This window comes from Dipodomys merriami, unplaced genomic scaffold (assembly GCF_024711535.1).
Source record: "Dipodomys merriami isolate MVZ:Mamm:240054 unplaced genomic scaffold, mDipMer1.0.p SCAF_63, whole genome shotgun sequence".
Taxonomy (NCBI): domain Eukaryota; kingdom Metazoa; phylum Chordata; class Mammalia; order Rodentia; family Heteromyidae; genus Dipodomys; species Dipodomys merriami.
In genome coordinates this window covers 7,756,040-7,782,720 of record NW_027206213.1, presented here as the reverse complement: position 1 = coordinate 7,782,720, position 26,681 = coordinate 7,756,040, and the positions used below count along the sequence as shown (strand labels likewise).

The window sequence follows — 26,681 nt, the reverse complement described above, 5'->3', positions numbered from 1 at the left end:
TATATATATATAGGAAAAACTGTATATTTGGGTTCAGTACTCTAAACTTCTGAGGCATCCACTGGGGATCTTAAAATACATCCTCCACCAAGAAGAGGGAACTACTAATGCATTACAGTCTCTAAACTGTTCATCTCACCTTTCTTTTCAGTGGACACACTGTCACTATAATTCTCATTCTGGAATGCCAATCTGATCACATCATTTCCTGCAAGGAAAACAACATCATCAATTGCTTTTCACACATAAAATGGAATCTCTGTTATTACAAGTGTTCTGACTTTGGGTTCTCCTGCTAATAGTAGCATTGTATACTACCATTGGTTATTCTTAAACCAATTTTGTCATGAACACACTCTTCTCTTTCCCTAGGATATATTTTTTCCTCTCTCCTTCCTCTCCCCATTCTTTTGTTTCATTACCTGTTTTTCTGACATAATTAGACATTCCTGATTCTTATTTTTTTTCTCATCATTTTCTGCAAAAAAAAAATAAAGTTTTGCTGGGCGCTGGTGGCTCACGCTTATAATCTTAGCTGAGGAGGCTGAGATCTGAGGATCACCATTCAAAGCCAACTTGGGCAGGAAAGTCCGTGAGACTCTTATCTCCAATAAACCACCCAAAAACCAGAAGTGGCGCTGTGGCTCAAGTGGTAGAGCACTTGCCTTGAGCTGAAGAGCTGAGGGACAGTGCCCAGGCCCAGAGGTCAATCCCTATGACCAACCAAAAAAAAAAGTTTTAGTACTTTTCTTACTTTTGTAGACTAGAAATTTGTGGTGCTTACCTCATTGTTCCATAAATCATTATGGTAACAATTGCAACAGTGTCACTGTATTATTGTTACCAAGAAAGCATGTGAAATAATAATGGATTCCAATTATTAAGTATCAGTTATGTGTATAACACTTGGTAAGAATTTAACACATGTAATAGCCAACCCTCACAACTCTGTGAGGTGGTGCTATCATTTTTACCTCCCTTTTACAGTGGAGGACATTAAGAGATGTTGATAACCTTTCAAGTTGTGTAAAGTGCCTGGGTAAAATTAAAAGGACTCTGTTTCTAGTACACTAATAAAGTTTGCTTTGTGTTACCCTTATGAAAATTACATTCTAACTATATAAGCCTTAGTAAAATGGACTTGTAATTGTGGGAATTTAGAAACACTAAATGGATTGGGGGAGACTTTTGTTTCTGTTATTGGAATAATAAAGGGAAAGATGTATATGTTTCAAGCAGCTTATTGATGCATAATTGATATGTTACATGTTTAAATCATGTAATTTGGTAAGTTTTGACATATATTTACAACTTAAATCATTAATACCATCACAATAACTAATATGTCCATCATCCCTCAGAATTTCTCATCTGTCCTACAGCTCCTGTTTTAGGCAATTAATGATCTCCATTCATTATAGATTAGTTTACATACTCCAGAATTTCATATAAATGGAATTATATAGTATATGCTCTTTGGGGATTGGCTTCTTCCACTCAGCATAATTTTGAGTCATTCATGAAGTATCAGTAGTTAATCTTGAAGGTACATATTTTGAATAATATGCCATATTCGCAGCCCCTTGTTAATAATAAATAGCAAATAATTATTTTCTTTTACCTGTTTTCTTATTTGTGTGTGTGTATCTGCATGTGAGTATATGCACGTGCTATTGGGGGTTGATCTTAGGGCATTGTACTTACAGGCAAGCATCCTACCACTTGAGCCAGACATGGTCTCAACTCTGTAGTGGTTTTTGTTGTTGTTATTGGTCCAGCTCTGGCTTTTGCTGGTTATTAATTTTGTGTGTAGGTGTGTGGGTGTATGTCTGTGTATGTGTGTGCCAGTCCAGTGGGTTGAACTCAGGACCTGGGTACTGTCTTTGAGCTTTTGTGCTCTGTCACTTGAGCTCCACTTTTGCCTTTTATCGTTAATTGAAGATAAGAGCCTCACAGACATTCCCACCTTTGCTGTCTTTGAAGCAAGATCCTTAGATCTCAGCCTCTGAGTAGCTAGGATTGCAGGTGTGAGCCACAGGTGGGTGCTTATCTTGATGATAATTTTGGAGATAGGGTGTAACTTCCTGTCTTGGAGAATGCCTGAATAGTGATCCATAATTTAGACTTTAATAGACTTTCATTGATGGGTTAACAGGTATGTGTTGCTACTTCCAGCATCCCTCTATTGAGATAAGAGTCAGACTTTTTTGCTTGGGCTGGCCTGGAACTTTATTCCTTCCATTCTTAGCCTCCTGCATGGTCAGGTATGACCCATCCATGCCATCTAGTTTTTAAATGAAGTCTTCCACTTTTACCACCAAGTGACTGACTCCTGTAATACTACAAAGAAGCTAAATCTTGGAGGGGCGCATCTTTCCTTTTCAGTCTTGATAACTTTAACCGTGGCATTTAATGTTGGAAGAGAAAAACCTTAGTTTTACTGTGCTGTTAAAGAAAATTATTAAAGTGCATTGCACTGTAAATCTAATCTCATTATCCCCTCCCTTTAAAAAATTTCAGGTGTTTATAACCCGTATATAGAGATAATTGAACAACCCAGGCAGAGAGGAATGCGTTTCAGATACAAATGTGAAGGACGATCAGCAGGCAGCATTCCGGGGGAGCACAGTACAGACAACAACCAAACATACCCATCTATCCAGGTAAGAGACTCTACTGTATTTATCTCACTTTTAGTAGTTCCTAATTTAGCTTTGGAAAGTGAATTAAAGGCTCAGATTCTTCACATTATCCTCTGCCATCTTATCTTCCTTTTATTCCCTTTTTTCTTTTAAATTGATTGTATTAGATAGATGTGTATGGACATTCTTAATATGGAATTCTCCCTGTTATATGTTGTCTATTAATCTAAGTAGCATGACTTAGTATACAAAAGCAGCTTTTAGATATGATTCCTTTTATAACCACAAATTTTATAAAGAGAAAAAAATCATTTACATATGGAAGTAAGAGAAATTATTGTGTAGGTTAAAAAATGGATTTGAAAACTTATTCTTCCTGTGGCTGTAGTCTTTTTGTCTTAGGAACTATGGAAAAAGAGAACTTTCTCCTTTCATTTTTCTTACTGTTTATTGCTTATTTCTGATACTTTGGATTATTGACATCATTTAGAATATCATTTTTAAGTATATTCCTCACATTAGTATGTTCTTTGCATTTGAGAAATAGTTTTTATTGAAAACAAATTTGATGAATATACTGTATTTCTATTACTAAGTTTAAGTTTTTTTATTTCATAAGCTGCATCTCATTTGCTTTTATTAAATATCTTTTAAATACCAGTCAAAAGGCTTAATGGAGCCAGCATTTGTTGTTTTTGAGGGCTTTTTTTTTTTTTTTGGCCAGTATTAGAGCTTGAACCCAGGGTCTTGTGCTTATTTAGCTTGTTTGCTTTTGGCTAGTGCCCTACAACTTAAGTGATGCTTCCAGTTCAGCTTCTTGCTGATCATTTTGAAGACAGAGTATCATGAAATTTTCTATCCAGGCTGGCTTTGAACCTGAATCCTCCAAATCTTAAACCTCCAGAATAGCTAGGATTACAGACAAGAGCCACTAGAATCTGGCTTCCAGTTTGAATTTTTTACTCTTTTGTTTTTGTTTTTGTCGGTCAGAGCCTGGGCACTGTCCCTGAGCTTTTATACTCAAGGCTAGCACTGTACCACTTTGAACTACAGTGCCACTTCTGATTTTTTGGTGGTTAATTGGCAATAAGAGTCTCACAGACTTTTCTGCCCAGGCTGGTTTCAAACCACAATCCTCCGATCTCTGCCTCCTGAGTGGCTAAGATTATAGGCATGAGCCACCAGTGCCCAGCCAATTTGTATTTTTAAATCACATCTTTTGCAACAGTATGGATTTGGTTTGTCTAATTTATTTGAGTGTTAAATTGGACAACATATATTTAAAATAACTTAGAATTTCTATTCTTTCAGGCCTTTGAGCCATTTTAAACTCTTTTCCATGATTCAACTTTTCTATTTCTTTCTAAATTTTATTTTTTTAATGTTAAAAAATTTTAAATTATTTATTTAAAAAAATATTTCTAAGATTTATATACTTCCAATTCCAGTAGGTCATAAACATTTTACAGCTTGAGATCTGTTATCTTAAGATCTGAAGTGGTTACCTACTCTTTCATCCAGAAAAGCAACAAATATTTCTTGGTTACTATTGTTTAAATTCAAAATTGTAATTTACTGTCTTCCACCTAGTAAACCAACCTTCCTTAATTACTTAGCTTTCATGTAGTATGCTGGTATTTATGTTTCCTGCCTGTCTTTGCAGAATTTCTTTCTGCTTCTCCCATGCAAACCTCTTTTACTTTACTATGAGTGTTCTACATGTATTGTCTGTGTGAAACTTCATCTTGTTAAGCATTTGTTGGTTATTATATGATAATATAGATATATTTCCCAATTAACAAATTTTTTGTGAAACAAAATATTGCAACTAAGTAAAATGATTATATTTATGTGGTATTATTTTCAATGTGGCTTAAATATATATTGATATGTATGGTCTGCCAATGCATATAAGAACAAGGACACTTAGTTACCTAACAGGTAAGTATTTCTCATGCTTTTTGATTAAAAAAGATATGCTATAATTCTACTTGTTTTAAAAGGCTTATTTAAGCAGAGTCAGATGATATGACCAGTTGAAATTAGGAGCAGAAAATAATGTGTCCAGCAATTGAAAGGTAAGTTTTTCCTTGCTGGTATTCTCTGCAGTGTTTCATCTCAACTACAATTGCTTGTCAGCTGAACTTTATTTAGTGTTAACTGTACTTCATCAGTTCTGATGAGATATATTTATGGATAATATATTCTCTCTCTTGCAGATCATGAACTACTATGGAAAAGGGAAAGTTAGAATTACATTAGTAACAAAGAATGATCCATACAAGCCTCATCCCCATGATTTAGTTGGAAAAGATTGTAGAGATGGCTACTATGAAGCAGAATTTGGACAAGAACGCAGACCACTATTGTAAGTACACAGACATAGACAACTCAAGAATATATAGGTAGATAATGCCCTGTTTCCTATTCATAACTGTCAGTTACATTTTAGCAGAATAAATAAGTATAAAAAAGAATCGTGTGTGCGTGCGTGCGTGCGTGTGTGTGTGTGTGTGTGTGTCAGTCCTGAGACTTGAACTCAGGGTCTAAGCACTATCCCTGAGTTTTTTGTTTGTTTGTTTTTTGGGGTCCAGTCATGGGGCCTGAACTCTGGGCCTGGGCGCTGTCCCTCAGCTCTTCACCTCAAGGCTAGCTCTCTACCACTTGAGCCACAGCACCACTTCCAGCTTTTTTCTTTTTGCTTATGTGGTGCTGAGGAATCGAACCCAGGGCCTCAGGCATGCAAGGCAAGCGCTCTACCACTGAGCCACCTTCCCAGCCTATCCCTGAATTTTATTTGCTCAAGGCTGTCTGGCACTTCAGGCACAGCTCCACTTCTGGCTTTTTAGTGATTAATTAGAGATAAGATTATGTCTCACAGACTTTTCCTGCCCTGGCTGGAAACACAATCCTCAGTTCTCAGCCTCCTGAGTAGCTGTGATCATAGGTAGGAGCTGCCAGTGCCTAGCAATAATCCTTTTTTTTTTTTTTTTTTTTTGGCAAATAAACCTATACGTGGTTGTAAATATACTAAGGTACTAATAGTAATTGTCTTTGGATGGATAGGATTGTGAGATTTTTGTATTTTTGTTTTATATTTATTTTATTATAACTTATTTATGCAATGAACATGTATTGCTCTTGTGGGAAAACAAATCTTAATTATAGCAGAAAAGGGTTGACAACGTTCCTTTTATATAAGTAATAATAATTTAGATAAAAAACACTTTAAGTCCAGTATGATGGTGGATTGCCTATCTATTAAATCTCAGCTCCTTGAAGAACTTAAGATAAGAGGATCTCTAGAGCTTATGAGTTTAAAGCCAGCCTGAGCAACAGAGTGAGACCCTGTGTTAAACAAAATGAAGCAAAACAAACACTGAAAAGAAAAACAATTTTAAATGTACTTTTTAAAGCCTAGCATGGTGGTGTTTACCTATAAAGTGAGCATTTGGGAGGCTGGGGCAGATTGTCCTTCAGTTTGAGACAAACTTGATTATGTTGTAAGAAAAAAGTAAAAATTCCTTTTATTAATAGTAACAGAAATCTAAACTATCTAGTGATACACATTTGGCAAGAAATATTTCCTATCTATATTACTATATAAACTTTTGATCATTCTTGTCTTGCAATACTCTTTTTTGATTTCTAAAAACTTCTAAAACTTTCTAAAAACTTGTTTTACTCTCCACTTTTCTGGCTATACTTTTAAAAAATATATATAGACAGTAATTTTTTGTTGTTGTTGTTTTTGTCGGGTGTGGGGCTTGAACTCTGAGCCCGGGCACTGTCCCTGAGCTCTTCAGCTCAAGGCAAGTGCTCTACCACTTGAGCCTCAGCCCCACTTCTGGTTTTCTGGCGGTTAATTGGAGATCAGAGTCTCAGGGACTTTCTTGCCCGGGGTTGGCTTTAAACCACAATCCTCAGATCTCAGCCTCCTGAGTAGCTAGGATTATAGTCATGAGCCACCAGCTCTTAGCAGTAAAATTTTTTGATTACTTCAATTATTGTCTTAATAATTGATTTTATGTTTATCTCACCTATACTTCAATCCAAGATTCCATTAAAATTGATTACTCATTATGTGTAGCATTATATTTAGCATGAACATTTTTGTGATACCATGTTATATGAAATATTTTGGGCAGAAATCTACAGAGATTATGGCTCTACTATTTTCAAAGAATCACTTCAGGAGACATGTGGTATTAGTTTTGTTTCCATTCTTGGTGATTTTGACACTGTTATTAAGAACTTTCTCTTAGGCCGGGTGCTGGTGGCTCATGCCTCTAATCCTAACTACTCAGGAGGCTGAGATCTGAGGATCGCAGTTCAAAGCCAGCATGGCAGAAATGTCTCTGAGACTCTTATCTCCAATAACCATCAGAAAACTGGAAGTGGTACTGTGGCTCAAATGGTAAAGTGCTTGCCTTGAGCTGAAGAGCTCAGGGACAAGTGCCCAGGCCCAGAGTTCAAGCCCCACGACTGACAAAAAAAAAAAAAAAAGAAAGAAAAGAAAAGAACTTTCTCTTCCCCATTTAAAAAGTATCTGTCAGCCTGGTGCCATTGCACCTGTAATCCTAGCTATTCAGAAGACTACAATTCCGAAGATAGTGGTTCAAAGCCAGACTTGGCAGAAAAGTCTCTAAGACTTCATCTCCAAAATCATTAAAAAGTTGGGTTGGAGGCAGGACTCCAGGGGTACAACACCAGCCTAGCAAGCAAGCTGAGAAAGTACGAATTCCTGAGTCTAAATCCCCATACTGGCCAAAATAAAAAAGTATCACTATCAACTTAGAATTATTTAATGTATTATAGTTCATTATTAGCATTATATTGATTGTCAAATGACCCAGATATGATCAATACAAACTCCTTCATATGTTCTCATTTTTCTTCAAGCACTTTTTTATTTTCCTACATGTGTGTTCAAGACTTTTCTTGCTCCAGCCTAAAGACCTTTAGTTTTCCCCAAGAATCTGTAGCTTCAGTGTGGAATAGTTTTATTTTGATTGCTTTCTCAATATTCTTGAAAGCACATCAAAATATATCCCAGATTCTCCTCATACTATGACATTAGCTCTTCCTTCTCAAAATTGGTCTTCCAAAGTGTCTAGTCACAATATATTCCAATAAAGCCACGAATATAAGCATAATCCCTCACCCTTATCCAGGTGTGAATACACTAGCCTTTTCAGTGACACTTTAATCTCTCTCTGTTACCCAGTAAAATCTTATCATTACAACACTAATTCAACAGTCTGAATTTGAACCCTTTAAATAGTCTTCTACCTCCTGGACTTTCATCTGCTCTTATACTTTTTTCCCTTAGTTTTCCTCACATTAGCCAAAGTAATCTTTTGTTTAAAAAATTGCTAATATGGGCTGGGAAAGTGGCTCAGTGGTAGAGCGCTTGCCTTGCATGCTTGAGGCCCTGGGTTCGATTCCTCAGTACCACATAAGCAGGAAAAAAAAAGCCGGAAGTGGCGCTGTGGCTCAAGTGGTAGAGCGCTAGCCTTGAGCTGAAGAGCTGAAGGACAGTGCCCAGACCCAGAGTTCAGGCCCCACGACTGGACCCTCCTCCCCCCCCAAAATAAAACAAAAATAGGGCCGGAAAAGTGGCTCAGTGGTAGAGTGCTTGCTTTGAATGCATGAGGCCCTGGGTTTGATTCCTCAGCACCACATAAGCAGAAAAAGCTGGAAGTGGTGCTGTGGCTCAAGTGGTAGAGCTCTAGCCTTGAGCTGAAGAGCTAAGGGACAGCGCCAAGGCCCAGAATTCAGGTCCCATGACCGGCAAAAAATAAAATAAAATAATAAAAAATTGCTTATATTAGTTTTATAGGGAGGATTTCATTGTTAAATTTCCATTCAAGTTTAGACTATAGTACAATCATAGCGATCTTTTAAAATAAACTAGAATTGCTCTTGGATTAAAAATCAGCTTTCCTTCCATGGCCTGCCTACAAGGCCCATATAACCCACATGTATTTCTAGCCTTCTGTTGTCTGGTGCTTCCCCTAATCTCTATATTCCAATCATGAAAGCCTGCTTTAGATTCTTCTGCTCATAGTGCTCTTGTTAGGAGTCTTTGCATGATTAGTTCTTTTTGCCTGGTTTAGTTCGTCCCCTAATTTAGTTCTGTTTGTATTAAGTATCACTTCCTTCAGGAAGTCTGTTTGCTCACTCTGAATTGATCAACTTTGTCCTATCATAAGCTCGTATAAATTGTATGTATCTTCTTAAAACTTGTCATGATTCATGTTTTACATGTCTTTTGTGTATGTGTGTGTGTGTGTGTAATTATTTAATTGCTTTCTGATTCATCAGATTGGAGTTAGCAGACTTTGCTATAAAAGGCTAGATGGCAAATATTTAATGCTTTGTGAGCCTTCTGGTCTCTGGTACATTTCCCTCTGCTATTTTGGCATGATATGTGAATAAACAAGCACTGCTATGCTCCAATACAGACTTCATTTACACAAGCAGGCATTGTGCTGGATTTGGCCTTCAGGATAACAGTTTGCTAACCCTGTACCAAACTGTAATTTCCATGAAGGGAGGAAATGTGTGTGTCTTTGTGTCTGTGTATCTGTGTATCTATTCTCCTTGTTACCTTCCAGACTTTTTTAGTCTATAGTAAGTAGAGCCCAAACTTGTTGAATGACATTGACTAACTGATGACTGACTGAATTGAATCAAATAACTTTCATGATCTTTGGTTTCCTCAAGTCATAATAATCTGTTTCTCTTTCCTTCTCCTCCTCTTTCTCTGATTATACAAATGAAACAAAATCAAGTGGTATATAAATGTATTAGGATGAAGAATTCTTTTTTTTTTTTTTTTGGTCATGGGGTTTGAACTCTGGGCCTGGGCGCAGTCCCTCAGCATTTCAGGTCAAGGCAAGCACTCTACCACTTGAGCCACAGCGCCACTTCCAGTTTTCTGGTTGTTTTTATTGGAGATAAGAGTCTGATGGACTTTCCTGCACCAGCTGGCTTTGAACCTCGATCCTCAGGTCTCAGCCTTCTGAGTAACTAGGATTACAGGCGTGAGCACAGGTGCCTGGCTGGATGAAGAATTCTTTTAAAACTTTTATCAAAGAAAAATAACAGAATGGGGGGCTGGGAAGATGGCTCAGTGGTAGAGCGCTTGCCTTGCATGCCTGAGGCCCTGGGTTCCATTCCTCAGCACATAAGCAAAAAACGAAAAAAGCCGGAAGTGGGGCTGTGGCTCAAGTGGTAGAGCGATAGCCTTGAGCTGAAGAGCTGAGGGACAGCGCCCAGGCCCAGAGTTCAGGCCCCACCACCGGACCCCCCTCCCCCCAAAAAAGGAAAAATAACAGAATGAAGAATCTTTGAAAGGAGAAAAAGTAAGAGAATGGTAGTTACAAAATTTTAAGTAAGAATTAAGAATTCGTGATTTACTTTTTAGTTATTGGAAGAAGAGGAAGGAAATGGCCAAAACACTTTTGGTGTTAACCAATCATAAGTATGGTAAATGTGCAGAGCATGAACACAAGGCTGCATGAGGATGGAATGAGGCAAACAAAGCAGTCTTAGTTGCTAGTGCCATGTAAAGATTGAACAAATAGTAATGTTAGTATAATTGAGTTTTGCTTCCTTATTCACACCTACTCACCTTCAGTGATGTCATGGTTTTTCCATGTGGGAACAAGTATGACTGAGTGGTGGTGGGGAGTTCCCCCATCATCAGCTTTACAACACACATGCAAATCAGCAATATTTGTAGCTCTTAAGAAGTTTTCCATAAGTGACATTTTGAAATTTTGCTAAGTATTGTTAGTATTAAATCACTTCCTAATAAAAAATTCAGTATTTCATATGATAATTTTAACTTTGCATGATATGATATGATATGATATAAAACTTAGTCTGCAGCTATTAGCTGTGAAGTGAGGGCTCACAAATCCGATCTCCAGGGGGTTAGAGTGTGGGGTAGAGATTAGGTACAGGAGGAGCAGCAGGTCCTTGAACACTGGAAAGTCATGAAGAAATGGAGACACAAATCTAAGCACCAACCAGTTATTTCCATGCCCACCTATTGTTGCTAAACCACCAAAATGTTCAAGAAAAGCCAGAAATCCAGTAATTGTTAGATTTTTAAATTTTGGTAATGTATACAATCTTTTTTAAATGCAGACAACATTCCTACAGACTCAGCAAAACATATCTGTGGGCATAATTTTATACCTTTTGCCTTATATGATCAATATGCAGGTTTTAGTGATTTAGATCATGAATTTGTAGGAGGTAAATTTTTACCTTTTGGTGTTGCCTAATCTCTATCTGCTTTGGTAATTATCTGTTGGTAAGATGTAATTATAAAATATATTAAAGATAGTACTGATACACTGTTTTAGTTATTCTCTTAGAAATATAACTACTTCTTGACTCATATCTTTATCATCAGAATTAGAAATACAATTTATGCTTTAATGTCTTCTCAATGGTAGATATGTGTTTGTTTTCAAAGTATTCTGTTTGCATATAATACAACTTTGAAAGTTTTATTTTTCTCTTCTAGTTTTCAAAATTTAGGTATCCGATGTGTAAAGAAAAAAGAAGTAAAAGAAGTTATTATTTCAAGAATAAATGCAGGAATCAATCCTTTCAATGGTATGTTTGAGACAATCATTTCTATTATTTAGATACTTTAACTTCCTGGGTAATTTATATCATGATCCTATATTTTTTTGTGTTCACTTTTCTGCTTGTTGACTTACACCTGTATCTGAGAAATTAACTATATTTATTTTTTTTAATTTCTTTTGAATTTTTTTTGAATTAACTATATTTAAAATCTGTCCTTGTTTTTTCTAAGAAAACCTTCTCAAAATGTTCTGGTTCTGGGGCTGGGAAGTTGGCTCAGTGGTAGAGCACTTGCCTTACATGCCTGAGGTCCTGGGTTCGATTTCTCAGCCCCACATAAGCAAAATGCCGGAAGTGGTGCTGTGGCTCAAGTGGTAGAGTGCTAGCCTTGAGCTGAAGAGCTGAGGGACAGCGCTCAGGCCCAGAGTTCAGGCCCCACGATGGGACCAAAAAAAAAACAACTTAAACTTGGCCTGGCGCTGTCTAAGCTTTTTTGCTTAAGGCTAGTGCTTTACCATTTTGAGCCACAGCTCCCCTTCTAGTTTTTGGGTGGCTAATTGGAGATAAGAGTCTCACAGACTTTCTTGCCCAAGCTGGCGTTGAACCACAGTCCTCAGATCTCATCCTCCTTAGTAGGTAAGATTACAGGTGTGAGCCACCAGCACCCAGCTCCGATTCTCTCTCTCTCTCTCTCTCTCTCTCTCTCTCTCTCTCTCTCTCTCTCTCTCTCTCTCTCTCTCTCTCTCTCTCTCTTTGTTGGTCATGGGGCTTGAACTCTGGGCTTGGACGCCATCCCTCCACTTTTCAGCTCAAGGCAAGCGCTCTACCACTTGAGCCACAGTGCCACTTCCGAATTTCTAGTGGTTTATTGGAGATAAAAGTTTCACAGTTTCCTGCCCGGACTGGCTTTGACCCATGATCTTCGGATCTCAGCCTCCTGAGTAGCTAGGATTAAAGGGGCGCCCCAACTCCTGATTCTCTTTTAATATGACTTTCCTTCTGCCACTCTTCCAACAGAATATACTTCCCTTTCTTATTGCTGAATACACAGTTGTATTGGAATACATGTAATTCAAGGATATATTTACCAGCAAAGCTTATTCCTAAATATGGAACACGATATACAGAATTAGAAGCCACACAAACTATTTTCATAGTATATTCATGTATATAGTTATATATAATATCTATGAAATATTTATATATAAGTATTATAATATATATTATATTATATATATATATATATAATTAAATCTTATTGGGAATGACATTAAGAATTTATTCTAGGATAATTTCTGTGTAGCTCCTGATACATTTTAACATTGTTGTAAACAAATATATACTGAGTTAAATGCTGACATCTCTTCTTTTTTTGGTGCTGGTACTAGTACTTGAATTCAAGATCATGTGATCTCAGCTTGTTTGATCATGGCTGGCACTCTATAACTTAAAGCATTCTTCCACTCCCAGCTTTTTGCTAGTTAATTAGATATAAAAGTCTCAAATTTGTCTTCTTTAGCTGGCTTCAAATCCCAGTTCTCAAATCTCAGCATCTTGAGTAGCTAGGATTATAGACACAAACTACCAACACCTGGCTTTATAGGAGTCATTAATACCTTCTGAAGGTACTTAAATAAGAATGTCAAGTCAGATATGGTGGGACATACCTAAAATTGCAGCCATTTAGGAGACTTGAGTCTGGAGGATTTTGCGTTCAAGACCAACGTAGGCAACATAGCAGTCAAATAAAGAAATGAGAGAAAGAAAAGAAAGAAAGGAAAGAAAGAAAGAAAGAAAGAAAGAAAGAAAGAAAGAAAGAAAGAAAGAAAGAAAGAAAGAAAGAAAGGAAAGAAAGGAAAGAAAGAAAGAAAGATAAAGCCAGGCACCAGTGGCTCACTCCTGTAATCCTAACTACCCAGGAGGCTGAGTTCTGAGGATCATGGTTTGAAGCCAACCTGGGCAAGAAAGTCCATGAACCTCTTATCTCCAGTAAACTACTTAGAAAGAGCTGGAAGCGGCGCTGTGGCTCAAGTGGTAGAATGTGAGCCTTGAGCTGACCAGGCTCTGAGATAACGCCCAGGCCCTGAGTTCAAAATAAAATAGAAAAATAAAATAAGATAAATAAGAAATAAAATAAAAAGAAAGAAAAATAGACAAAAAAAGCCAAACAAGTGCTTGAAGCCTTGAGTTCAAGCCCTACCACCAGCCCAAAAAAGAAAACTAGGCATGTCAGAAATTAAATGATTAGGCCAGACGCTGGTGGCTCACACCTGTAATCCTAGCTACTCAGGAGGTAGAGATCTGAGGATCCTAGTTCAAAGCCAGCCCAGGCAGGAAAAGTCCATGAGACTCTTATCTCGGATAAACCACTCAGAAAACCAGAAGTGGCACTGTAGCTCAAGTGGTAAAGTGCTCACCTTGAGCTGAAGAGCTGAGGGACAGCGCCCAAGCCCAGAGTTCAAGCCCCACAACCGACCAAAAAAAAAAAATTAAATGATTATAAAAAAAATTAAATGATTATAAGTTTGTCATTTTAAAGACATCTTTATTTTGATTCTTAATTATCCTGGATATATAAAAATAACTTAGGCTGGGAATTTGGCTTAATGGTAGTGTGCTTGCCTAGCATACATAAAACCCTGGGTTTGTTTCCCCAGTACCACATAACCAGAAAAGGTCAGAAGTGACACTGTGGCTCAAGTGGTAGAGTGCTAGCTTTGAACAAAAGAAGTTCAGGGACAGGACTGAGGCCCTGAATTCAAGCCCTAGGACTGGCAAAATATAAATTAAAAAAAATAATTTAAGAGACATGATGATAATTTAAATAATATATTCACAATCAGGTACTGCTTTTTATGAACCATCAGTGAGCATTGTTTTTCTCTAGGTCTTTACTTTCATAGAATTTAGTATACAGCTGAAAGCAAAATTCCATTACCTTGTTTGATCTTAGTTGCCAGAGATACACTGTTAAGTATGATACATATTTTTCTTTCTTTCTTTCTTTTGTCAGTTGTGGGGCTTAAACTCAGGGCCTGGGCACTCTGTTCCTAAGCCTCTCTGTGCTCAAAGCTAGTAGTACTCTACCACTTGAGCCACAGTGCCACTTCTGGCTTTTTCTGTTTACATGGTACTGAGGAATCGAACCCAGAGCTTCAGGTGTGCTAAGCAAGCACTCTACCACTAAGCCACATTCCCAGTCCTGACACATATTTTTCTAGAATTTCTGTTATACATGTATGGTCATATATTAACATACAGTAAGCCTGCCTTTTTTTTTCAGACTTATTACACATGGTTTTGACCAAGCACATTCAAAAAATAATAATACATTTTTTAATTCAAAGAAATTTTAAAAACACAAATTTTATATAGTTTAATTTTATGTAGGTTATATAGTTAAAAACGAGTAGAAAAGAAGGAGAGGAGGTAAGATTAAAATGGAGTAAAGTAGATCATTTTATTTATATATATATTTTTTTGGGGGGGGGAGGGTCCGGTCGTGGGGCCTAAACTCTGGCCCTGGGCGCTGTCCCTTAGCTCTTCAGCTCAAGGCTAGCACTCTACCACTTGAGCCACAGTGCCACTTCCGGCTTTTTTTCTTTTTGCTTATGTGGTGCTGGGAAATCGAACCCAGGGCCTCAGGCATGCAGGCAAGCGCTCTACCACTGAGCCACCTTCCCAGCCCATAGATCATAATATATTATATGCAGTTGTAATTATCACAGTGAAGCCCCTCTTGTTCAAAGTATAAAAAGATCATATAGCCATATAGTTTTTAAAGAAAAAAAAAAAACACCTAAATGGCCTCCGCATTTAGTCACATATACAACTCTAATATCTATCTGTCCTTTACTTTCTTCCACTGCTTCATGAACCCTTTACTATTTTAGAAAAACTTTTGTTCTCCCTCTCAGTCCAATCCTCTCTAATCTTTTCAATGATATTGTAAGAATATAAACTTGCTTCATTTTTGTTGTTGTTGTCAATTGTGGGGCTTGAACCCTGGGCCTGGGCGCTGTCCCTCAGCTCTTCAACCACTTGGGCCACAAGCGCCACTTTGGGTTTTCTGGTGATTTTCATTGGAGATAAGAGTCTCACAGACTTTCCTGCCCTTTCCTGCTTTGAACTGCGATCCTCAGATCTCAGCCTCCTAAGTAGCTAGGATGACAGGTGTGAGCCACTGGCATCCAGCTTTGCATCATTTTTTAACTTAGATCGTTATGTTGACAGCCTTTTAGGCATTAAAAATAAAAAATTAACCTTCCTAACTAACAAGATCAGTTCAGAACTTTGATCAGTGTCCTTCAGTGGCTCCAAATCAATTTCAGCAGTGGTTTTCAGTTTGAATGTGTATAGGAGTTCCATGGTATTTGTTTAAAATGTAGATTCTAGGTTACATTTTCAGGTTTGGTGTGGGACCTGGGAATCTGCTCTTAAAATCAGTGCTTCTTAACTTTTCCAATGATCCACCGTATGAAATAGATCTACTTCTCTAGTCCATATGTAGACATGCGCTCACCATGTCTTACTAGCATACTCTCCACTCTTTTCTGTTACCTGCTTTTTTCCATTTGTTAATTCGTTTGTTCCTTTCTCCTCTTCTTCCTTATCAAACCCACTAAATTAATTTCTGTTACAAGTGAAGCAAGGATCTTCACATTTTGAGAAGTTCTTTTTTTTGGTCAGTCATGGGTGTTGAACTCCTGGACTGAATGCTCTCTTTGAGCTTTATCTCTCAAGGCTAGTGCCCTACCACTGAGCCATCGCTCCACTGCTGGTTTTCTGGTAGTTAATTGGAGGTAAGAATCTCACAGCCTTTCCTGTCCAGTATGGCTTTGAACCATGATCCTCAGATCTCAGTCTCCTGAGTAACCAAGATTGTTACTATTGCCATCAACATTTTAGGTCTAGATTCCACATACAATTGAAAACATAGATAAGAATGTTTAAAACTTGGGAATATTTAACAGTCCTCTAGAAACCTGTTGAAAGAGAGAATTGTAGTAATTCCTGCAAGATTTAGGAGACTGGATTTAGACAGGACCAAATATATATTTGTCCTCAGTTCCTTTTGGGGGGCGGGGAATCCCACAGCTTGAACTCAGGGCCTGGGCAGTTCCCTGGGCCACTTTGTGTTCAAAGCTAGTTCTCTGCCACTTGAACCACAGTGCTACTTCTGGCTTTTTCTGAGTAGTTTATTGGAGATAAGAGTCTCATGGACTTTCTTGCCCAGGCTGGCTTCAAATCATGATCCTCAGATCTCAGTCTCCTGAGTAGCTAGGATGACAGCCAGGCATGAGCCACTAGTGACAGGCTCATAGTGTCTATTATTTATCAAAAACTGTTTACTGAGTACCTGCTAATAGTAAAAGTCATTCCTGAGATTGTATACCATCCTATTTTTGTTAGTATAGATTTGAATGCTACTCAGGTTATTGGATATGGTGGATAAAGGTATGACCTAGCAGGATTTAGCTCTGTATGACAATTCTGCATTCTAAAACGCCAATGTACTATTCAGTCCCTGAACAACAGCTGCTTGACATTGAAGATTGTGACCTAAAAGTGGTGAGACTGTGTTTTCAAGTGTTCCTTCCTGATGAATGTGGTAATTTGACAAAAGCTCTTCCTCCTGTTGTCTCTAACCCAATTTATGACAACCGTAAGTACATTTTCTTATATTATAGTCTTACCTTAAAAAAACAAACAAAAACCTTACTGAGCTATACTCCATGCCCTACATTGTCTGTTCAGTTGCTACATATTTCATGGCTGAATCCTAATTTTAAAAAAAAGCATTACCCTAGATATCTGTTTTATTTACTTCTCATCTTTTTTTCTTTTTTCCCTAACAATTATACTGCAGTAAATGTCTGTGTACACTATATATGTTATGCAGCTATATCTCTGAAGTAGAAATGTTAAATGCTGCATCAGGGCTGGGAATGTGGCTTAGTGGTAAAGTGCTTGTCTAGCATGCATGAAGCCATACTTCAATTCCTCAGTACCACATACACAGAAAAAGCCAGAAGTGGTGCTGTGGCATAGTGGTGGAGTACTATCTTTGAGCAAAAGAAGCTCAGGGACAGTACCCAGCCCTGAGTTTCAAGCCCTAGCACTGGCCAAAAAAAAAAAAAAAATTAAAGATATGTTTGTCTGAAAACATTGTGAAATTGCCTTTTACATTTAATACACACACACACACACACACACACATATGCGCGCACACACATATGCGCGCACACACACACAGAGATATGTTCACCGGTGGGATATAGCTATACCTGCATATAGAAAGATAATGGGCCATACAGCAATGAAGGTAGATCTAAGTATCCTTGTCACAGAGAGCTTTGAATGCCTTGAAGAATGAAAGTAATCATGTTGGGAAGAAAGAAAGAATTATGAAAATCTCATTGCCCAAAAATAAAATTATGTTCCTCTAGGAATATGGTCAATGATATAAAAACATTAGAGCTGAGGTGGTAGACCAGGCACTAACTACAATCCAGGACTGCTCCTGATGACCATATGTAATATAGATTAGAAGAATCATAATGTTCAATCAGGGAGATTTATTTAGAAAAAATGTTACTATCTACAAATGAAGTCACAAGGTTCTAAACCAAGTTAGGTAAAGTAGTTATCTAAAAGTAGGATAGACGTGAATGCTTAATGTACTTCATGTCCTTTATTTTCACACTAAAACTTTTATCTGTTCTGTTAATAATTTGTCTCCAAATTCTATCACTTACAATGTAGTAAAAATGTCTTACTAACATAGCAACCCAATTTTTAAAATTCTTTATACATAGGTGCCCCAAATACTGCAGAATTAAGGATTTGTCGTGTAAACAAAAACTGTGGAAGTGTCAAAGGAGGAGATGAAATATTTCTACTTTGTGATAAAGTTCAGAAAGGTGATTATGTATTTTGTTTGTTATATTGAATTAAGAATGTATTTTAGATTCAGATGTACATTTTTTTTGATTCTTCTATCATTACTACTTCTTTGACTTCTTATTCACTAGATGATATAGAAGTTCGTTTTGTGTTGAATGATTGGGAAGCAAAAGGTATCTTTTCACAAGCTGATGTACATCGTCAAGTTGCCATTGTTTTCAAGACTCCTCCATATTGCAAAGTTATATCAGAGCCAGTCACAGTGAAAATGCAACTGCGAAGACCTTCTGACCAGGAAGTTAGTAAATCTATGGATTTTAGATATCTGCCAGATGAAAAAGGTATAGTACTTTGGTAGTAATGATTTATATATTCCTTAAAGTAAAGATGCATTTGAGTACAGTTTTGGGTGTTCATAACCATTTTTTTCTTAGAAGTTTTCACCCTTTTTTTCTTCTTTGCATCAATTTGAAAAAAAATCAAAGTTTCTAAAAATGTTTATGAAATTTTCTGTTTTATTTTGGGGAGTCCGATTTTTTTTTAAACCTTTTTTTTTTTTTGTCAGTCATGGGGCCTGAACTCTGAGACTGGGCCCTGTCCTTGAACTCTTCAGCTCAAGGCTGTGCTCTACCATTTGAGCCACAGTGCCACTTCCAGCTTTTTCTGCATATGTGGTGCTGAGGAATTGAACCCAGGGCCTCATGCATGTAAGGCAAGCACTCACCACTGAGCCACCTTCCCAGCCCTTTTGTATCCTTTTTTTTTTTTCTTTGGGTCCAGTCGTGGGGCCTGAACTCTGGGCCTGGACAATGGTCCTCAGCTCTTCAGCTCAAGGCTAGCGCTCTACCACTTGAGCCACAGTACCACTTGCGGCTTTTTTCTTATGTGGTGCTGAGGAATTGAACCCAGGGCCTCATGCATGCAAGGCAAGCGCTCTACCACTGAGCCACCTTCCCAGCCCCCTTGTGTATCCTTTTTATAGATAGAAAACTTGCTGCTCAAATGAGTATTTTGGGGTTCTTAATCAGACTTTATTGATACTGACCTACAGATATCACAAGAAAACAAGATGAATACTTTATAGACTTTTTGTTTTGTGAAATGGGTATTTGGTGTATAGTTTAGGCTGGTCTTGAATTTATGATCCTCTTATGTGTCAATTGTTGGGATTCTCTGACATGTGCAACCGGGCCTGGTTTTTAAGCCTTATTATTAAGAGGAAAATAACGCTTACTACTGATGTGGGATATATTCTATATTACTAATACTTATTAAATCAATATTATGGGCATTAAAGCATTTTCTATGCACAAATAAAGTGCCTGTTTGAAGTGCATAATCCCCATGATCTTTCACCTGCTTTCCTGATTTCCTTTTAATCAGATACTTATGGCAATAAATCAAAGAAACAAAAAACAACTCTACTTTTCCATAAACTGTGGCAGGATTGTGGTAAGAATATTTTGGATTGATTCATATTTAAGTAGATTTTGCTTTATTTACTTTGCTCCATTTTTAAAAATAGTTAACTGTAATTTTTAAATGTAATTTTTCAAATTACATTTAATAATAGAAAACCTTTATTATAACAGCTAATTTTCCAGAGAGAGCAAGACCTACTCCTCCAGGATCAACAGGAGAAGGAAGATTCATCAAAAAAGGTACCTTATCCGCTGAAGGATATTCCCAGTGATCAGAAAGAGTGTTACTTCATACAATATATTAGAATTTCATTTTTTAGCAATAAGTACTACTTTTTAATATTTTTTCTTTTTTTTTCTTTTGGGTCCGGTCGTGGGGCCTGAACTCTGGGCCTGGGCGCTGTCCCTCAGCTCTTCAGCTCAAGGCTAGCACTCTACCACTTGAGCCACAGCGCCACTTCCAGCTTTTTTCTTTTTGCTTATGTGGTGCTGAGGAATCGAACCCAGGGCCTCAGGCATGCAAGGCAAGCTCTCTACCACTGAGCCATCTTCCCAGCCTTGATATTTTTTTCTCTCCCATAATTTTTTAATGCTTTCAATATTAAATGAATTGAACTTGGCCTCTAAAGGTTATGTTAGAAACTTACTATGTTTGGGGGATTTGTTGTTCAAGAATTGACATTTTAAAGGGCTTCAGGAATAATTCAAATGATAGAGTACTGGGCTTCAATTTTCAGTACTTAAAAGTTATCTTTTATTAATACAGTGCTAATTTTATTTTCAATGTGTCAATGGAAGATATAATTTAGATCTGGCTAGTTACCAATTTTATCAACACAGCCAGTGACTTCTTGATTCCATTCTGGCTCTAGCTGTCACCATGTGTCTGCATGTGTCTGGCTGTAGCTATCGTGTGTGTGTGTGTGTGTGTGTGTGTGTGTGTGTGTGTGTGTATGCATGTGTATGCACACGCATGTGCACACTCACCGTGTGCATGCACACATGCATATATGCATATGTTTACACTGTTGCAACACTGTTGAATAGTTCCAACAGAGGCCATGGGAACAAAGCAAAAATTTGCCAACCTCTGGCTTAGATAATTCATCCAAGAAAGGGTTAGTGGGAAGTCCTTTCTTTCCTCTTGTATCTTCAAATTAGCACTTTTTTCTTGGTTTACTATATACATAGTAGTTGCATTATACATTAATAAGTATGGAATTAATTTTTCCATTAATTTTTACTGTAAATTTTGTAATGCCTTACAGTTATATCTTAGTATGTTCTTAAAGTATATTTTTCAGTCCTTCTGAATGTTTTCTCCATCATTTCATCTTCTAGATGAAGATTTTAAGATGATTTTGGCTGTTTGATTTCTGTTCATTAAAATTCTGATATTTGTCTTTTTAAAAATATATTCAGAACAAAAATATATTGCTAAAAATAAATCAGAAATTAAATTTTCATGTTTAAATGGAAATGTCATATGCCAAAGTGACTTATGAAAATCATTATACAGGTATATGTTACAGAATTCAGTTTGGAACTTGTATATTCATTTGAGCTTTTTTTTTTTTTTTATGGGTCTGGTAGTGAGGCCTGAACTCTGGGCCTGGGCGCTGTCCCTCAGCTCTTCAGCTCAAGGCTAGCGCTCTACCACTTGAGCCACAGCACCACTTCCGGCTTTTTTCTTTTTGCTTATGTGGTGCTGAGGAATTGAACCCAGGGCCTCAGGCATGCAAGGCAAGCACTGTACCACCGAGCCACCTTCCCAGCCCCTTCGTTTGAGCTTTAAAAAAATTTTTCATGCAAGCTTGGCACCGATGGCTCATGCATATAATCCTAGCTACTCAGGAAACTGAGATCTGAGAATCAAGGTCCAAAGCCAGCCTCAGAAAATCCTTGAGACTCTTACCTCCCAAGTAACCAGCAAAAGGCCAGAACAGGAGATATGGCCCAAGCCATGAATGAAAAAGCTGAGAGTAAGAGACCCTGTTCAAGCCCCAGTACTAGGGGGGAAAAATTCAAAATGTTACATCAGTTTCCTTTTTCTTTTACCCGTGTATTATGATTTTTAACTTAGAAATAGTGCTTGAAATATTTTATTCATTGTAACTTTGTAAAATGTATTTTCTTCCCACAGAATCAAATTTATTTTCTCAATGTGCAGTTTTGCCAGAAGTGATCAAGACTTCAAGTGATTCAAGTCAAGCAGAACCATACTATTCCTCACCTGTGTCTATCTCAAGTAGATTACCACATCATGCTTCCACCATTTCCTCAGTGGTACCTCAGTCTTCTTCAAATTGGTCATCAGTAGCCCAACTCACCTCACATCCAGTCAACACAAATCCATTGAATAGTTTATCAACAGGGACATTTTCCTCTTCACAGGGTATCTCACCATTTCCAGACATGCCTTCTGTTAATAATTTACATGCTCCTAATGCCTGCATTTATAATAATGCTGATGATATAGGTAGAATGGAAGCATCATCCATTTCATCAGCTGACTTATATAGTATTTCTGATGCGAACATGCTTTCTAATTGTTCTGGGAATATTATGACAACCAGCAATGATCGAATGAGGGAAACCGATCATCCAAGACTTGTGAGCATGCATCTTGAAAACCCCTCATGTAACGCAATGTTAGACCCAAGAGACTTGAGACAGCTCCATCAGATGTCTTCTTCCAATATGTCCACAAGCACCAATTCCAGTACTACTGGTTTTGTTTCACAGTCAAATGCATTTGAGCAATCTGACTTTAGTTGTGCAGATAACCATCTGATAAATGAACCGGAACCATCACCTGATACTAATCCAAACAATCATAATTTTGTTCAAAATAGTCAGTATTCAAGTATTGGTATTATGCAAAGTGAGCAATTGAGTGACTCCTTTGCATATGACTTTTTTTAAGTATAATTTGCAGGGTTTATTTTTATTTGTTGGTTATTTTTTTGTTTTTGTTTTTTGTTTCTTTTGGTTGTCAGTACTGGGGTTTGAACTCAGGGTCTCACACTCTCCCTCACCTTTTTTGCTCACAGATGGCATTGTACCACTTGAGCCATTACTCTAGTTCCAGCTTTTTGCTGGTTGATTAGAGATAAGAGTCTTGAAAATTTGTCTGCCCAAGCTGGTTTGTGCCTTGGTTCTCAGATCACAGTTCCTGCTTAGCTGGGATTATGGGTGAGCTACCAGTGCTTGGCAACTTGCAGAATTTTAATTTTTAAATGTTCAGTCATTTTGATAATACATACATGCATTCATATAATATATATATATATATATATACATATATACATATATATGCATATGTATTTTGTATTTGAAAAATACAATATGGAATTCTATTTATTTTTGAGAGTTCCAGAATTTTTTTTCAGAGAAATATAAAACTTTAGATATTTAAGATGCAAAATTGAAAATGGAATATTTTAAAATAGACATTTAAGCCAGGTCAGTGTCTGAAGCCTGCTTGGTAAGCAAAGATTAGAGGATTATGGTTTGAGGACAGTTTGGGCAAAAAGAAGTTCACAAGACTGTTTAAACCTATGGTTAGGTACAGTGGTGATGCACTCTTGTTAGCAGCTACAGGGGAAGCCTGACTTCTGGGCACAGTGGTGCCCACCTGCCATCCCCAACAACATGAGGAAGCACAGGTAGGAGATTCATAATCCAGTCTGGGCTAGGCAAAAATGAGACCCAATTTGAAACATAACAAAAGCAAAGACTGGAAGTGTGGCTTAAGTGACAGACCACCTATCTGTTAGACAAAAGGCCTTGATGAATTCAAACCCCAGTACTGAAGAAAAAAAAAAAAGAATAACTTAAAAGGATTTTACTGTTTATTTCTTCTTTTCAAAGATCTGACCTGATAATCATGTGTGGTGTGAATTCTAAGAATTACCATTTCCATAGGACAGATTTTGAAGAGAATGGTAAAGTTAAGGTCTAGTTTTCCCTGATTTAAAAAAAAATACTTCTTTTATAATGTATTAATGTATTTCTAGTTAAATGAGTTAACTCACATTTGCTTTCAAGCAATGTCAGTTAAGATAAACTTGTAATGGCTGTGCCATTGAGAAAAATAAATTTATTATTTTTGAGGCCCTTAGGCCAAGCCGACCCCTACGGGGTTTCCTCAGGCCTCTAGGGATTTCTTAGATTTATATGTAAATCAAAAATTCTTTAAATGTTAAGTTGGGCAAAAGGCAGTTGAAGTGAGCTTTCATGGTATGGGAGGTTTTATACTATTTAACCCTTTAAAGTTGCTTAGAATTTTAGTGTTACAGCCATTTTTCATGAAGAAGAAGTTTCCATGGACTTCTTGTATCCCCTCACTTCTAGTGATCTCATAAAACTGCCTATTTGACATGTTTATCAAGAAATCTAATTAAAGCTCATATTCAACCTATCCAAACATAAGTTTTGATCTTCCTTCCCTAACTTGCTTCTCCTTCAGTCTTCCCCAACTCAGTAAATGGCAATGCCATGCTTCTAGTTGCTCAGGCCAAAACCTTGGTGTCATCCTTGATTATTTCTTATATTTCCTATATCCAATCCATCAGCAAATCCACTGTTAACCCAGCTTTCCAGGATTAGCCTCAAAAACCTTCCTTACATCCTGTGCTCTAGCAGTTCATAAAAACTGGAGTGATTATTTCAAAAAAATTATTTTGAGCTAATTCACACAAAACTTCCGAAGTGATTCCCCACCTCACTCGGAGTAAAGGTCATGCCTTAGAATTAGCAGACCTAGACTTCCTATCCTACCTCATGTACTACCTTTTCCTTCCTCATGAAACTGACTCAAAGCACTCTGACCTCAGTGTTCCTTTTCAAAACACCACGTACATTTCTATCTTAGACTCTTTGCTCTTGGTACTTTGTTCTTTCCCCAGATATATACACAATATACTCTCTGTTATCCTTTAGGTCTCAGTCAACTGTTAACCTGGTCAAGGCCTACCTTGACTAAATATCACCATTTCCTGACCTTCCTTTCTGTAGGTTCACTGCACTTAATTATGATCTGACCCTACTAAGCATTTGTTTGTTTCTTTTACTGGAATATAAGCTCCATAAGGGGCAAAAAACCTGTGTGTTTTGTTTACTGTTGAATCTCTAGTTGTAAAATATTGTCTGTCTCATATTAAACACTCAGTAAATATTTATTGAACATTTCAGGTGTTACCAATAGAACTTTTATTTTTGAAAGAATAGCTATAATTACTAGATGTTTGTGATTTTTACATTTTATTTAATGTTTGGTTTTTATTAGAATTGTGTACATTAAAATACAGTATTTATAATGATAATCTAAACTGTTTGGAGTCAAAATAATCCCAATGGTAAAATGGAATTAGAATTTTGGTAATAATAATTATGATGGAATTATGATGCTGGATAATGTACTGAATATCTAGTCTATCTTACAGTTGGAACCTACTCAAAATACTGAACTTATTCCTAGCTAGAATCAATGTGTTATTTCACTTATTTCATGTCCAATCAAACCATAAAATTACATGAATCATTTCAGTCAAATGAGGTGGATATAGACCACAGTTCAATTTCTGCCTGGGTAAAATATAGTGAGACCTGTCTCAAAAACAAGCCGGGCATGGTGGTACACACCTGTAATTTCAGTTACTCCCAATTACTTGGGAGGCAAAGATAAGAGGATTGTAATTTGAGGCTAGCCCAGGCAAAATGTGAAACCCTATCTGAAAAATAAACTAAAGGCAAAAGGACTGGTGGTATGGTTCATGTAGTAGAGCCGTCACCTAGAAATATGAGGCCCTGAATTTAATCCCCTAAAACCCCAAATATTTAATAGGAGCCTCAAAATTATATTTAAATCTTCCTCACCCTCATACTTAGTCCTTTTGAATCTGCTTCCAAAAAAAAAATCTTCATTCTTACTGCTAAGTAAAAGCCTTTACTTTTTTCTCCCAATAAATCTTTCCCATATGCTCTGATTTAAAACACCAATTTCCCTCAGTTAAAAATGTTTTCCCTCAGGCTCTATACATGTTACCTATTCGGGTTCTGATCTTGTACAACTAGACCACTTAGCCTTTGTGTTTTTGTTATTTTGTTTTTTCTTGTTGTTTTGGTTTGGTGTTGGTGCTGGCCCTGGGGCTTGAACTCAGGACTTGGGCATTGCCCCTGAGCTTTTTTTTTTTTTTTTTTTTCCTCAAGACTAGTGCTGTACCACTTGGAGCCACAGCTCCAATTCCAATTTTCTTTTCTTTTTTTGTAAATTGGAGTTAACAGTCTCATAGACTTTCCTGCCCAGGCTGCATTCAAACCATGATCCCCAGATCTCAGCCTTCTGAGTCCCTAGGATGATTGTCATGAGCCACTGGCACCTGACCAGACAACACATAGGCTTTAATACTAGGCTTCTCTCTCCTAGCCTTGGTCCCTTCTCTCACTCACTGGATTACAATGAAGGGTTTGCTTCACTTTTCCCAGATTCCCATACCTATTACAGTCCTTGACATAGATGATGCTGGATAAATGGTAGCTGTTTATTAAGAGGAAGGTAAAAATGGCATAGGTGTGAATACAAAACTGGGCAAAAATATGGTTTTTAAAGGGAAAATACTTAACCTTGCAGAAAAAGCAGTGATGCCCAGATGACTTTTTTTGTGTGAAATATACTGCCTCTGTATGTGTGTGTCTTACTAGAATTTAGGTTTTTGGGGGTCTGGCACTCTGTCACTTGAACCACAGATCCACTTCTAGGTTTTTGCTGGCTAACTGGAGACAGACAGTCTTACAGACTTGCACCCAGGGCTGGCTTCAAATCATGACCCTCAGATCTCAGCCTCCTGAGTAGCTAGGATTAAGCCATGAGCCACCAGTGCCCAGCTCCCTTTCTTTGTAAAAGCCATCCTGTATCCCCTTGAGACTGAAAGTAGCTCTACTAGTATATTGAGTAGGAATTTTAGTTATTAGAAGTATTTCTTAACCCTGGCATCCCTTGCTATCTCCTGTATGTGGTAGATTCAGTCTCTTTATCTAATGTACTTCATTGACTCTGCAGTGCCCCTGTAGACATTCAAGTATTCATGTAATAAGTCAT

The 26,681-nt window shown here is 37.3% G+C and overlaps 1 protein-coding gene across 1 annotated transcript in view; it reads left to right on the top strand.

Moving 5' to 3' along the window:
* Positions 1–25,785, top strand: part of LOC138815271 (proto-oncogene c-Rel-like) — a 31,151-nt gene extending 5,366 nt beyond the window's left edge. The window contains exons 2-10 of the mRNA XM_070004575.1: positions 2,521–2,663; positions 4,862–5,010; positions 11,188–11,279; positions 16,777–16,917; positions 18,071–18,175; positions 18,287–18,499; positions 19,542–19,610; positions 19,751–19,819; positions 21,723–25,785. Of these exons, the coding sequence (XP_069860676.1) occupies positions 2,521–2,663; positions 4,862–5,010; positions 11,188–11,279; positions 16,777–16,917; positions 18,071–18,175; positions 18,287–18,499; positions 19,542–19,610; positions 19,751–19,819; positions 21,723–22,504 (1,763 nt within the window). The 3' untranslated portion in view covers positions 22,505–25,785. The remainder of the gene's footprint in view (positions 1–2,520; positions 2,664–4,861; positions 5,011–11,187; positions 11,280–16,776; positions 16,918–18,070; positions 18,176–18,286; positions 18,500–19,541; positions 19,611–19,750; positions 19,820–21,722) is intronic.
* The last annotated feature ends 896 nt before the right edge of the window (positions 25,786–26,681 follow it).